Source organism: Nothoprocta perdicaria, unplaced genomic scaffold, assembly GCF_003342845.1.
Source record: "Nothoprocta perdicaria isolate Ctin4 unplaced genomic scaffold, notPer1 scaffold_17, whole genome shotgun sequence".
In the NCBI taxonomy this organism is placed as follows: domain Eukaryota; kingdom Metazoa; phylum Chordata; class Aves; order Tinamiformes; family Tinamidae; genus Nothoprocta; species Nothoprocta perdicaria.
Genome location: NW_020454871.1, coordinates 6,797,316 through 6,811,410, shown reverse-complemented (window position 1 = coordinate 6,811,410; position 14,095 = coordinate 6,797,316). Strand labels below are relative to the sequence as shown.

At 45.3% G+C, this 14,095-nt stretch overlaps 2 protein-coding genes across 5 annotated transcripts in view; one reads left to right on the top strand and one right to left on the bottom strand.

Annotated features, from left to right (window-relative positions):
• Positions 1-9: 9 nt before the first annotated feature.
• RAB39B (RAB39B, member RAS oncogene family) lies at positions 10-7,345 on the top strand. Of its 2 annotated transcripts, XM_026035966.1 has the most exons (3): positions 10-231; positions 3,423-3,643; positions 5,914-7,345. In XM_026035966.1, the coding sequence occupies exons 1-3, from the start codon at positions 17-19 to the stop codon at positions 6,090-6,092; spliced, it is 615 nt and encodes a 204-aa protein (XP_025891751.1). In that variant the 5' UTR covers positions 10-16; the 3' UTR covers positions 6,093-7,345. The 2 variants fall into 2 exon arrangements, with proteins under 2 accessions (XP_025891751.1, XP_025891750.1); XM_026035965.1 differs by lacking the exon at positions 5,914-7,345 and having other exon boundaries at positions 3,423-4,104.
• Positions 7,346-8,637: 1,292 nt separating this feature from the next.
• Positions 8,638-14,095, bottom strand: part of LOC112944504 (prefoldin subunit 3) — a 39,635-nt gene continuing 34,177 nt past the window's right edge. For all 3 annotated transcript variants that reach the window (XM_026035957.1, XM_026035955.1, XM_026035956.1), the window contains 4 exons: positions 13,079-13,145; positions 12,522-12,620; positions 10,634-10,772; positions 8,638-9,762 (listed from right to left, as the gene is read on the bottom strand). In XM_026035957.1, coding sequence (XP_025891742.1) covers positions 9,692-9,762; positions 10,634-10,772; positions 12,522-12,620; positions 13,079-13,145 — 376 coding nt within the window. In that variant the 3' untranslated portion in view covers positions 8,638-9,691. The remainder of the gene's footprint in view (positions 9,763-10,633; positions 10,773-12,521; positions 12,621-13,078; positions 13,146-14,095) is intronic.

Sequence of the window (14,095 nt, the reverse complement as noted above, 5' to 3'; positions counted from 1 at the left end):
GCGGCGCGGCGGCACCATGGAGGCCATCTGGCTCTACCAGTTCCGCCTCATCGTCATCGGCGACTCCACGGTGGGCAAGTCGTGCCTCATCCGGCGCTTCACCGAGGGCCGCTTCGCCCAGATCTCCGACCCCACCGTGGGCGTGGACTTCTTCTCGCGCCTCGTGGAGATCGAGCCGGGCAAGCGCATCAAGCTGCAGATCTGGGACACGGCCGGGCAGGAGCGGTTCCGGTGAGCACGCGGCCTGCGCGGGGCCTGCGGCCCGGCCCGGCCCGGGGGGCTGCGGCGGGGCCCGCGTGAGACAAAGAGGGGCCGGTGCCCGAGCGCTGCCTCCGCCGCCCCGCGGGGCGCTGGGGGGGCCACGAGTGACCCCCCCCCATCCCGGCAGAGCGGGGCACCCCCTCCTGGTGCGCGGGGGCTGCGGTGCCCGCGCCCCGGCCTCCCCCGCCGCGGCCGGCCCTGCCTTGCGCGAGCAGAGGGCTCCGCAGCCCGCCCAGCCCTGCGCGGAGCAAAAGCCCCGGGCTGGCCCCGCTTCCCTGGCCTGGAACGCGGGCGAGGGGGCGCGTGGGGCCGGGGAGGCCGCGTCGCTCCGCGGTGCTGCCCAGCACAGGGCTCCGGGTCGTGCGAGCGGTGACAAGGACAGGGCGGCCCAATGCGAGGGATGCGCCAACACACATTGAAACGCTCTAGCCAAAGCGCGGGCTTCAACCCGCCAGGTAAAACGATAGCAGGAACATGAGCAAGCCCCGTCACCCCTGTGGTGTATCCTACAACGTGGCTAGGTCAGGCAAAATAAATCTGGTCTGTATTCCTTCCTTCCAAAGCACCCTCAGCACGGTAAGAAGTTGTGCCCATACGGATCAGTTTTACAGTGCCATAGATGTTTTTAGCTGTAGAAGCTGTAGGGTTTCTGTTATGTGTTTTTCCTTGGCAAAAGACAAAATACAGCGAGTTACTGCTGAAATAAGCGGAGGCCCTCGTACTCACGGGCCTTGGCAGGAGGCACGGTGGTGTGTGTGTTCTGCAGCACCCTCAGACTTTCTTTTTTGTTGTAGTGCAGAGAGCATCTCCAAGAAGTGCCTTCTGACAGTGCTTCCTATGTGGAGCCCTGCGTTTCCCATCTGCTCTGCAGCAGTTTGACAGCTGCTGCATGAGGAAGGAAGGGGGTGTCAGGCGTCCTGAGACACCTTGCTGGCATCCTCTGCTTTGAGCTGGGACATTTTACTCTTCCTGACCCCTGTTGTGCGCTCTCTCACGCTGCATAAATGAGAAGCAATTTCCTCGCAGTCAAGCTTAAATTATAGTTGCGCATGTGCTTGTTTTGCCAGATCAAATGCATGCTCTTTGGGGGCAGCTTTGAGGCTGTGTTGAAGTGGTAGGAGAACGGGGTCCAGTTCTTCCTGAATCTGGCAAGTTTTCGTGCCCTGGTTGTTTTGCCCTGGTTGTCTGAAACGAGCTGTTGTGTAACGCAAAGCAGAGAGGAGCCAGCGCAGCCTGCACGTGTGGAGATACCACTGCGAGCTCATCACGAGCTGCCTTCTTCCAGCCGGCAGCCCCTGGGCTGTGGGGAGGGCTCCAGCAAGCAGCACAGGAGCCCCTGCACACGAGTGTGTAGCGGAGCAAAGGAGAGTTCCCAGGAGGAGGCAAAAGCTTAGTTCAAACTTGCTGGGAACAGGTGTGAGCCCCTCTGCTGCTCGGCTTGTGTAAGCAGCGCTTTTATAAGTGCAGCTTGTGCACACGTGGAGGGAGGTAACAGGCGGGTACCAGTTGGGCAAAGGCGGTGGGCAGTGACGAGCAGCGTGTGTAGGTTTCTTGCCGTGGTCAGGGACGAGAGCGGCCTGTGGAAAAGCCTTTAAGAAAAGGCTTCCACTGAGACCTTGACCTGGTTTTACCTCAGTGCAGAGCTCACATCCTGTCATGTATTTCAGAAGTACCTGAGGCATCGCTTGTGCTGGCAAGAGGAGCCAGGCTGATACGCGAGGGAGAAGCAATGTTAGTGTGGGGTGAAGGCAAGCAACGATATCTTTTTGCAGCTGGCAAGGCAGCTCTAATTCCCTCAGTGCCAAATGTGCAGCGTTACTGTTGTTGCTGAGCCAGATAGCTGGGAGAGGAGCACTCATCCATATGCACACAGCGTATCCCTTGCCCCTCTCCTGGCCTTCTTCAGGATTTGCCTGTGGGTTTTCCTCCATCACACTGTGCTGTTCTGCACGCTCTTTGAGAAAGCAAAATTTGAGAACGTCAGCTGATGCTACTTTTTGAGGCGGTTTCTCCAGATTCACAAATGCTGCAAGACCAACTAACCTGTAACAAGAGTCTTGCATGAGCAGAGAGTACTGGTCCCAGGGTAGAAATGTTGCAGTGCTTACATTTCCGAGCAAGGCCCTGGTATAAAATCCTCCAGAGACTGAAATCAATCAGTGCTTCTGGATTTAGAACTAATCCATGACTTTGCACCAAGCAAGACTGCAATTTTACAGCTTTTTCACTTTTCCAAGTGTAGAGGGCCCTGAACTCTGCTGGGCCTGCCTTCCACAGCCTCTTAGCTCATTTCATTTGCTCTTTCATGTTGTCCTAAAAAAACAGCCCTTGCTCAGAAGATTTTTACCCAATTCCCATCCAGAAGATGCCTTGCGGAAGATGCTGTCCCATTCCCAGCCAGTGGCTTGGGGCATTTTGCTTAATGATTTCAGTATTTGTCAGGAACATGCTCAGTGGTAACACAAACCCCTTCACAGATGCCTTTGCCTCATGTGGCTGCTGGGTGGGAGCTGGGCCCGGCTTTGCCTGGTGTGTTTGTGGGTGGTGAGGGCGGCTGCTCTCACTGTGGCAGCTGGGGTGGTGGGAGCCGCCGCAGGCAGTGGGAGCATGGAGCTGTGGGCAGGTGCTGGGGGAGCCGACAGCTCCAGCGTAGGCCTTCCAGCTCTGTATCTTCCTCTTTGCCTTTTACAGGTCCTCTTAAACAAGACCTGCATGGGGCCAGAGGAGAAAACTTTTGTTACAGTGCTTCTAAACAAATGGGTTTGTCAAAGCATTTACATGAGGGGAGGGCTGCATAGTGTTAACAGTAAAGGGCATATGGAAATCTGAACTAGAAAAATTGAGACCAAAAATGTTGGAGGACGAAGAGAGGGATTTTGAACAGGGAATGTTACCCAAGACAGAGACACATTGCCTGAAGTCTTTAATCCAAAATTAGCAGTCTTGCTGAAAGAGAAGTTGTACAGAGCACAAGCAGAAGTGGTAAGACATTACTGAATGAAATTCTCTTACTTGTATTCTTCAGGGTGTATTCTAACTGCAACATTTGGATTAAGAAAAAGATTTTTCAAAATAAGCAGGCAAAAATATGCAAAGTTCTCTCTGCATTTCCTCCCAGATAGCTGTAACTCAGACATCTCCTGTGGCTCCTTCTGTTCTAGGTCCATCACCAGAGCCTACTACAGGAACTCGGTTGGCGGACTCCTCCTCTTTGACATTACAAACCGCAGGTCCTTCCAGAACGTCCATGAGTGGCTAGAGGAGACAAAAGTGCACGTCCAGCCGTACCAGATTGTCTTTGTTTTGGTAGGTCACAAGTGCGACCTCGACACCCATCGGCAGGTCACGCGGCACGAGGCTGAGAAGCTGGCTGCTGCATATGGTATGAAGTACATTGAGACCTCAGCTCGGGATGCCATTAATGTGGAGAAGGCCTTCACTGATCTGACTCGAGATATATATGAGCTTGTTAAAAGGGGGGACATTTCAATCCAGGAGGGATGGGAAGGGGTTAAGAGTGGGTTTGTCCCAAATGTAGTGCACTCTTCGGAAGAAGTGGTGAAATCAGATAGGCGATGCTTGTGCTGATCTCCTCTAGTGAGAAAAGTGGTGATGAACTCTACTAACCACCTGTATTCTATTAAGTGAACTCAGTGTGACAGAAGGGAGAGTAACCCTCCCATTGCAAACAGCCTCCCACGTTGCTTTGGACACCAGGAGAACAGACCCAGGAAAGAAATGTTCTGTTCCAAATAACCTTTCTGAACTGGGAGCGACCAACCCAACCGAGCATGAGTGAGAGGGTGCATGTGTATGTTGTAAGGAGCCAGGAAGCAGAAAGGAGAGGGAGCCAGAGGGAGTGCGCGCGCAAGCAGCTCTCAGTGAGGTGGCACACACCAGGGAACTGCACGATGTCCTCTTTTAAGTAAAGCTATAGCTCCGTGCTGTCTATTGAGGCCACAGTGAAGATACATCAGTAGCATGACACACTGGCAGAGAGAAAAAGAAAGAAGGAAAGAGGACATCCTGGTTTGTGGCAGCTGTTTTGTTTATTTATTACCAAGAAGATGTAATGGCAGCTGAAATATTTCTTTATAAGGCCAGTGCCACAGAAAGAGTTTACTGAAAGGGTATACATACTTCTGAATTCTTTTTTATGTTCTTGAACCTAGTTCAATATACTAAACACTATTATGAGAGATTTAAAGGGAAAATAATAGCTAGTTAATTGGTAATTAAATTTAAATACTTCCCCCCCCCCCCCCCCAATTGCATTGTCCTTGCTGTGCTGAACTGGGATTCTAAGTGGCAGCTGCTGCTCCAATTGTAATTATTTGGTGAATATTTAAGTATTAACTGTCTAGATGAATAACTTGAAAATATGCAGAGTTCAGGGCTAGCCAATAGAGTTAAGTGATAAGGAGCATGAAGCCAAAAACATGTCCTCATACTCTGCATCTCAATGCTAGGCTGTTGCAGCCAGGCAGGACACACCAGCAGTTCTGTCTTGCCGTCTGTGTGTCACTGACCCTCTCAGGTGTCTACCAGCCAAGGCCCCAAGGAGATACGGAAAGGAGGGGAGAAAAAAAAAAAAAAAAAAAAAAAAGCTTGTGAAGCTTAACTCAGGTGTACCAGCCATTCTCAAAGGTGAGATTTGCTTCTAAAGATGTTAAATAGAATGGAAAGCAGCAGCTTCCATCAGTGCTTTCTGCTGTTAAAGTGTTGTTTTCTTTCTTGGCATCAGTGGAAGAAGAGCTCTAGAACAGGAAAGGAGGAGCACAGGACAGAAGTGGCTGAGCGGGTGAGAAGGAAAGCCACGAGAGACACAATAAGAGGAAAATTTGTTTCCTCTGTGGGTTTTTTTGACAAGGAAGACCCCTTTCAGGTTGGTTATCATGAGTGGGTAGCTGAGTAACAAGGGCTCTGCACAGGTGCCGCTTTCTGGGGACACCGCCACCTGAGCTTTGCTTCTGCTTAGCTTTCACTTAAGCTTTTGAAGTGCATCAGGGTAACCCTGCCCCAGAACAAACCTGGGAAGTTTAACCTATGGAACAAGCAACAAAATGAGGACAGCGATATTTAGTCATGCTTGCAAGCTGTCACCCCCACACTGCTTAGAGGGAGCGAGTAGGTGAAACCCTAGGACGTATCTGCTGCTCAGTGCCAGGCCTTTTGGTAGGTGAGAGTAAAGTACTTCTTTAAGCTGCACTGTCAGGGAAGTATGGGCTTTTGTGGTTGCTACTGAGCTGTCCGTTTCTCTCTGTTCCCATGGTTTGCAGCACCTGTATGGATCCTTTTTTTTTGGACAAGAGCTGGGGTTTCTATATTAGAGTAGTTAAACAAGCGCAAAAAAAAAGTTTTTTGTGTTTGGGAAGTAGTCTTGTTTCTGGACTATATGGGCAAGCTGCAGAGTTGTACCTGCTGGGAGGGCATTGGTAGCAAAGCAGGGCCAGGAAGGAGTGGCGACAGTCCAGCGCATTTTGGGAAACTTGTCACCACCAAACACCCCTAGTCAGGTCTGAAATTGGCTATAAACACATAGAAAAACTCTACACTAACACCCATCAAACTCCAGGCAGAACTAGTGGTGGTTGGGTTCAGTGTCCAAAAGATACCAAAAAAAAAAGTCTTTACAAAAAAATCTCTTTCTAGGTAAGCAAAGCTGGAGAAGATTGATGCAGAGAGAGCCACGAGAGCTTGGCTACCGTGGGCTCTCTGCCTGCACCTTCTGCTGCTGCCAGTGGAGAGCACAAGGTCTCTTCGAATCAGGACCATTAGTCTTGTTTAGACTAATGCCAGGACAAGCAGGTAGAAAAGGGTCAGTTCCTTAACTCCTTGAATGAAAGGTAGGCAAACAACCACTTCAACCTCTCAGGGTGCAGCTCTGCTCAAGAGGTGTCTTTTGGATTGTTCAGCTGAAGGCAGATACTGGCCTAAAGGGTGAGCTTGTGTGCTGCATTAAAGCCAGTAGAACTTTGGGATCTAGCAGAGTTTTAGCAATACTGACATTTCATAAGCCTGGCCAGGGGGTGGGGGGAGCAGGGAAGAGCCCAGCTTCTGTGTGCTGTAACTATCAAGACTTTGTTTAATGGGTTTGCGACATTCGCCCTTTCCTGCTCCCAGAGAGAAGTTCCAGAGCACCTAAATGAGTAAGTGCATCCAGGCCTTAAGAGTAAATCTTGACTTTGTAATACAAGTATCTTAATTCTAAACTGGAACAGTGCAGAAGAAAATGTATGCAGTTTTAACTACTTAGATGTAATAAATCGTTATATTAAATGATAGAGAAGTCATTATATACATCTTTTTCTAACTCCTTGCATTTTCTAGACAGCTTATTTAAAATACAGGAACTGTAGATTCATCTGTACAAAATTTCAGGTGTTTTTTTTTTTTTTTAAGATGAAGAACTTAAAGGCTATGCTAAGAATTCTTTTCTAACAACTGGTTTTAATGCTTTGACTTCTAGCGCAAGAGGGATTTAGGGAAGTCAGAAGGTGACACCTTTCACAGGATAAAGGTCAGGAGCTCTTTTACTCTAGGACAAAAAAAAAAAAAAAAAAAAAAAAAAAGCTAACTTTGTGGTCTTTACCACACATAAAAACAATCTGCATGTTTGATGACTGAAATTGCTCAGAACCTCTAGAGTAAAGCTATACTATACGCCTTTCCTCGCTTTCTGTTATGCACTGTAATGAAATGTAAAAATAATGCTGTATTTAGCTGTATGTGACTGAAAATATGCTTGTATTTAGCATAATGGTTACTGTGATAATGTGAAATTCAAAACTTGTGAAGAAACTTCAGTGTGTTTTTTTTCCCCCCTTCCCCTTCTTTATCAGTAGCCACCTAGTACCTGTACTGCAGCAACCTTAACCTGACATGGACTAGCTCAACAATAAACAGCCGATGCTCTTTGACGCAGTATCCGCTGTACATGTTTCCTCAAAAGGCTCTCTGGTCCCATCTTAAACCAGCTTTCTCAGTGTCACAGGAGCAGCACCGCTTCTGCACTGACCACACTGACCTCGTGTTCTTACAGGAATGAAGCTTTAACTCTGAAGACAGATCAACACTGGACAGAGATCCACCACCTGCAGGCTTGTTCTTGTCTTTTTCTTTCTTGATACCCAATAATACCAGGCTTCTATAATCATATAATCGCCCTTTCTCCCGCCCTCCCCACCCCACCACACTTCAAACCCAGGTTGCTTTTGAACCTACTGGCCAACTCCAGCTCAGCTGCTCTTGCTCTAACACAAAGCATTAGGTCAGTGGTAATCTGGGCAGCACTTTTGCTCACACTGGGTGCTTAACTCATCACTTCATTGTGCACAACAAAGGGAGGCAATCGCTGCCTTATAACCCAAACTGAAAACTGCAAGAGAGATGAGGATGTGTCTGCAACTGCCTTTCCCTTCATTGCTGATACTGTTAAAGAGCAAGTGAAGGAAGAAGCTGCAGTTTGGGTAGTCGTAGCTTCAGCCTAGTAGAGCCTGTGCAGATTGCTGTTACTTCACAGTACATTAGCTGCTAGATACATTCATATTTGCTCTGGACACTGCAACAACGGTATCGTCCTGCAGAAGAGGTACAGTAGAGCCAGACCCCAGCAGGACCCAAGTGAATTCACAGATGAGAGCAACGCTTCCCTAACAGCCCAGTCCTCACAGCAGCCGCTGAGGTGCCTGATCTTTTCCTGACCCCTTCATACTAAGGCCACAATGCAGAACATACAATTAACAACTCCTAATGAAACTGCTAGAATAGATGAAAAGGGGAAAGACATTGTTATGCAATAACAAGCAAATAATTGCCTTAATAATACAACAAGCAAGTAATAAGCCTCTGCCACGCACAGGAACAGAGGCTGCTGCCTCTTGCAGGTGGTGGTTCAGTTTTACCCAGGGCTCCCTGTGAAGATGCCATCCATAGGAATTACTTGTTTCCTTCCTCAGTCTTTCCTGCTCTTGAGTTCAGTTGGAACTATCCATCTTTCCCTTTTAAATAAGATTTTTTTCCAAGTACTTGTTACCCATGTTAAGAACTTACCATTATTTCCATTCCTGCAGCTCTTAATCTTTTACAACCATAGTGGTGTCAGGTCAGTCTGTGTTCACAAATCCAGATGTGTTGCCTCCCATCTTGTTCTGCTTGTGTTCTGCAGATACTCTTTTCACAGTGCTACTTCAGCCATGTTTCTTCACCCCCTGCTAGCCTTTAAGCAGGAAATGCATGAGCTTTGTGCCTTCTCCCCCCCCCCCCCAAAAAAAAAAGGGTTCACAAAGAGAGGCATTTGTCACAGCTGTTTAGTTGTACTATTTTAATATCATGAAATAAAAGTACAAAAACTTTACAGGTATATTGTTTATTACATGAAGATTGAACAGTTAACATCTGCATTTATTCTGTAGAGAAACCTGCATTCTCAGTCACAGAGTGTGTATACTAGCCACTGACATCACCACTGAGCATTTCATTTTAGAAGGAAACTGCAGAGGAAAAAGGCAACAATCTTGCAAGGCTTCAAAGTAACCCAAGAAGTACTTCAGCAGACCATCCATGTTTCATACAGGTTTCACTACTTAGGAGGCTGAGAGTGTTAAGACATTTGAACTGGATATCTGTCTAAGGGATTGTACATGGGGGTTCTTGTTTACAGGCTGCCAGCATTTTCGTGTCCTCGGTCAACACATTGGCAAAAACAAGCAGTGTGTGCACATGTATGAAGAAGAATGGGGTGAGATCACCTGCAGTCTTGACGTAGCTTGTGCTCTTTGCTCCATTGCTCCATTCATCACCCTTCTCCAAAGACAAGTCACAAACTGTGGCAGGTAAAGTGCTGAGAGTCCAGTAACAGACAGGTAACTTAACCAATGATTATGGAAGTCAAGTTTATCCCCAGTGGATAGATATCCAGGAATGCTCGTAGGTTTATGCTGCCAGAGAAGTAACTGAGTGAAACAAAATCTAAGACCTCACTGTACTTGTTCTGTTTACTACAGCACTAACTGCACGTCCTCCCAGCCCTGGGTGACTGCACCTTCACCAACTGCACATCACAGAGAGGAAAGAGTAAACTCTTGCACTATGGTAACCTGCTCAAGTGGCAGACCCATTTCATACTTTCATCTTGCATTTCCAAATTTTCAGGTAGAAATTTACTTAGGACAGAGTAGTCTCATCAAAACGCTGCATCCTTGGCTAGACTGTGCGGTGTCTTTTCAAATAATTCGTAATTTCATGAGGCATGCATGAACCCAAATTTTGAGTTTACAAATAAATAAAATGGTGCTCACCATCTTTTTTTTTTGAATTTATTTTACCATTTGCTGAAATGATTAAAGTAACTCAGTCCCTTAGGAATGAACTTTGGGGTGTTTAAATAAAAAATATTTGGAAATTGAAAACACATTTAAAATTGCCAAAACTATGCTTTATTTTTGGAAGGGTCTTCCTTGTTTCTTCTCTTTACATCCCAATTATAAACTCTAGCCATATCTGAAGGTATAAAATTAAGGAAAGAGGGAGAAAAAAAATGAAAGGATAAGTAAGTTATTAGCTTGCTGCCCATAACTCATTTCACTTACTCATGATAGTCAATATAGACACCAATTAATGAAAACACCAATTAATGAAAGAGCTGTCTTGGAGCAAAAAACTTTATATTAAAATGCTAATATTTGTTATTGTTAGTATCTGTAGCATCTGTATTTAACACTGTAATATGGTATTACCAAAAAAGAAAAACCACCAACAACAAAAAGCAACTTTTCTTACCACTCCCCTCTTTTGCCTTCAGTCAACCTGCCCAAGCTGCCTCCTATCAGTCACATTTGCCTGTTTCGGGCATTCACCCTGCATCGTGACATATCTTAAATATCAACACTAAAAACCAGTGCCTTCCTGTACCGTATTATCTAATGCTTCTGTTGAAAGCTGTGCTCCTGGCTAAAATAGTTTTTAAAAAAAAGAAAAAAAACCCTCAATTCCTGGAGTTCCTGGAGGGGGTTCATGATACTGTAGAGAAGTCAGAGACGTGACGCACCAGTGGCTACAGCAAAACGGGCTCCGTGGGCTCCGGCACCGCTCCAAACCTTCCATTCATTCCCAGCCATTGCAGTTGTTTTCATAGGGACCCAACTGCTGGCCCAAACTTTGCCCTGTCAAAGCTGCCATCCTCACCCGGGCACTGGAAACACAATATCCAGTGTCACTGCTGAGAACATTCCTGGAGCGCTACAGAACTTGAAACACAGGAGGTTAAGACAAGAACATGTCTGAAAATTAGTAATTCCCAGAGGTTACCCATCATATCTACTACCTCTCCTGCAAATAAAAACAAGCAAGCAAGCATGCAGAAAAAGGATACTGACTTCTGTAGTGGTAAACTGGTCTCTAAGAAAATCCAGGTCTTCCTCTAAAGAATCAAGGTTTCTTGTGGCTGTTGACAAGTTCTTCTCTAACAGAGCCTGAGCTTCATCAATATCATATTCAAGCATCACATTGGCCTAAAGAAAAGAAATATTTTTAAGCATTAAAAAAAAAAAAAAAAGGCTTTCACTCTTCTTTTTACAATAGGCCCTGGCAGGAGTATTTCAGCCTGTTTCTAACTCATCGCATTAACAGAAATGTGCCCTCTTACACCAAGACTGGCAAGATCAACGGAGAGCAAAGCCCAAATTCACCTGGGGCCGCCTCAACTTGAGTAACTAAGAGACAAAACCTCTAGAGACATGAAAAAGAAAGTTCTCATTGCTGAGCAACAAGGGCTTCTGCTCTCTGTGGGTTGCACTGTCCCTTTGATGCATCAGCATCTCATCTTCCATCTTCATAAACCTCCTAACATTTCTTAGCAGTTAAGTGATTTTTAAAACAATTTTTGCCACATTCAAGTTTAACCTTAGGAACTCTCTACCTGGGACACTGGCAAACTCCTAACACGGCTAGTTCAAGAAGTCAATAATAAATTATTACAGATATCCCAAAGCATAGGGTGTATGACAGCCCTATCCCAACCCGCAGGGCCTTTATCTCCAAATCTTCATTTCCATGAGGGGCTACCGCGTGAAGAGAGAAACAAGCAGCACTGGGTCAGGCTGTGTCCACAGAGCCCTGTCCTGGTCAGGGACTGTGCACTGAGCAGATCTCGAGCTAGCACTGCTTAACCAGACACCGCTCCAGGGATGCTGAGCAGAGCTGAAGCCTTTTCTGTTTTCCCACTGTAAGTAACTGGAGAATGTAGTCACCCCGATAAAATGAAACCACATAGTCCAGCTGAGACAGACTGTGAGCCTCAAGGAAAAGGCAGAAAGCCAAAGAACACCTAAACATTAAAAACTGCTTGTGCTGTTTTGTGATGCTTTTCTGTGTAAACCACCAGGAGGATAAACTGCCTCCAACACGGTGGCGAATCAAACCTGCAACGATGCTGGGAAGTCAGGCAGGAAATTCTGCAGTTCTTTGAACGCAACAAGAGTCAGACAGAACTCTCCACTTATGATAGGAAAATAGTGGAAGAGGAGTTTGGGAGCAACCCCCTAATCAGACAGCATCTGCTGCTGCATTTATCAACACGGCTTTTGGCTTGGCCGGAACTTTGTTTGGCAGCCGACTGCATGGGAACATCGGGGATTTAGAAGCCTCAAAATAAACACTGGTTATCTCTACAGATAAGGAAGCCTCCAAATAGGGACTATCCCAACCTGGTACCACTTAAGTATATAGAAATCTGAGTTTTGAGCTGTGATCCCACCAATCTTTAGTAATAATTCTGCATACTGGTAAGGGGGAAAGACAGAAATGCTGTGAGGAAGAAGCGAGCACAGCTTCCCAAAAGGTACGTGAAAAGGACAGCAAGATGTTAACTACAAGTAACAGCTATAGAAAAGGGGAAGGTATATGCCAAAGCAATTTGTTGGGTTGGACATGTGCCAATCCCAAGGAACAGTGGATAGCAAATGTGATACGGAAAAGATTTACAAATGTGTTTTTCGAAAAGGAAAAAAACGGAAGTTATAATGTTCTAAAAGTTTTATGATTATGTTCTGTATAGACACCAAATAACACAGCAGAGGAAACCTCTACTAATGCACTGAAGTTGTCTGTTCAGGTTGCACCACTGCCCTAACATGGCTCTACTACACACAGCAACAAACAGTGTCCTCGAAGGGAACAGACGAGTCAGCAGCAAAGAGGGGCTCTTGCTTGAACCCGTAAGAGGTGACGAGCAGCTGCAGGACACGTTGCGTTTTACTTACCCCCAACCACAAACAAACTTTGTCTGTAGGAGGAACTGAAGCTTTGCAATACAGATTATCTGCCAGTAAAAATCTGGTTTCCATTGGATTTGTGGATTCCTAAAGACAAATGATACAACTTAAAATTACTATTTTCATTGTAAACTTACGTCAGAGACATAAAAATCACAGTAAAGAGCACACTTCCCTGCTTTTACCATTGATATTATATTAACTTCTGTGGAACTATACATAATTTACTTCAAGATAAAAATTAGAACCAAAGACTAAAGCATTTTAAAAATACACATTTAAAAACAATATAAAAATTCCATAAAGACTAGAGACTAAACCCAAGCTTAGTCGCAATCTATACACTCTTAAATATGAAGTCTCCATTACAAGCACTATTTTTTTTTGAACTAGCTTTCAAAAAGAACTACATACCTTTAAAACAATTCTCTTATTTTTAAAGGCATATTAAGTGTGCTCTCCAAAACATTTCTTGCAAAGTGTTCTGTTAGGGTGGAAAGGCAGTTAGCTTTACTCATACTCTTTAGATATTCAAAATAGTTTACCTTTTTCTTCTGCATGTGTTTTAAAATTTCTAATGTCTGTTTAATTTCAGGAATCTGACTTTTTAGCCTGTGAATTAACAACAGTCATAATTTATTATTTTACACAGACACAAGTTTCCTAAACATGTGATCAGTTTTATTACATAACCCAACTTCCATTTTAAAACTTGAAATTCTAGCAGCTTTTCAGACTTAAAAGTAGAAAGTTTAAAGATATAACACAATATGTAATAGTAGGTAAAACATCTCTTCTACATCCTCACCTGCCTCTTATCATACTTGAGACTGAACAATCTGTCATTAACAAAGCAGCAGCACAACATACAGTTTTCAGAATTCAACCAACATTTATTACCAATAACTTAGTCTGATTGCCAAAATGGCACATTTTTGCATATTTCTGCTGTCAACAGAGACAGGTTCTGGGAACCACAGAAGAAACAGGGACAAAAATCACATCAGATTAAGCCAAGCCCGTTCTGAGGAGCCCGGCCTGCACTAGCGGCAGGACTGGGCGGCATCGGACACCAGCCCGTTGTGTCCCGGATCTGCGGATCGGGGACACCGGCCCCCGCGGCAGCCTGGCCGGACACGCAGCTCCTACAAATCACAAGGGATTCTCCGCCGTGCAAACGAGCTTCATCTCAAATAAAAATGTTATCCAGAGCTGGGATTCGGGGTTTAAAGACAAAATGTGTTTCTTTGCTAGCTTCAGATCAGCACTGAAGCTAATGAAGAGACAGGAGCCAAAAGTTACAGGCTTGATCTAAAAGCCATTTGTCATATTATATTCTTATTTACATTGGACTGAAAAAAAAAAACAGAGCGAATAACAGTCTTTTTGGCTTTAAAGGCTAAGGACCAGTTTAGCAACACTGCAAGTCTTTGCAAAGAATCCTCACGGTGGGGAAGGGAAGGCTTTGTGACTTTCTAAAAGTACTGCAAGTAGCAGTTCTTCTAATAATATTTTTTTTTACATTTAATTAGCTAGATCCTATTTTAAAAGCAGATCAACGC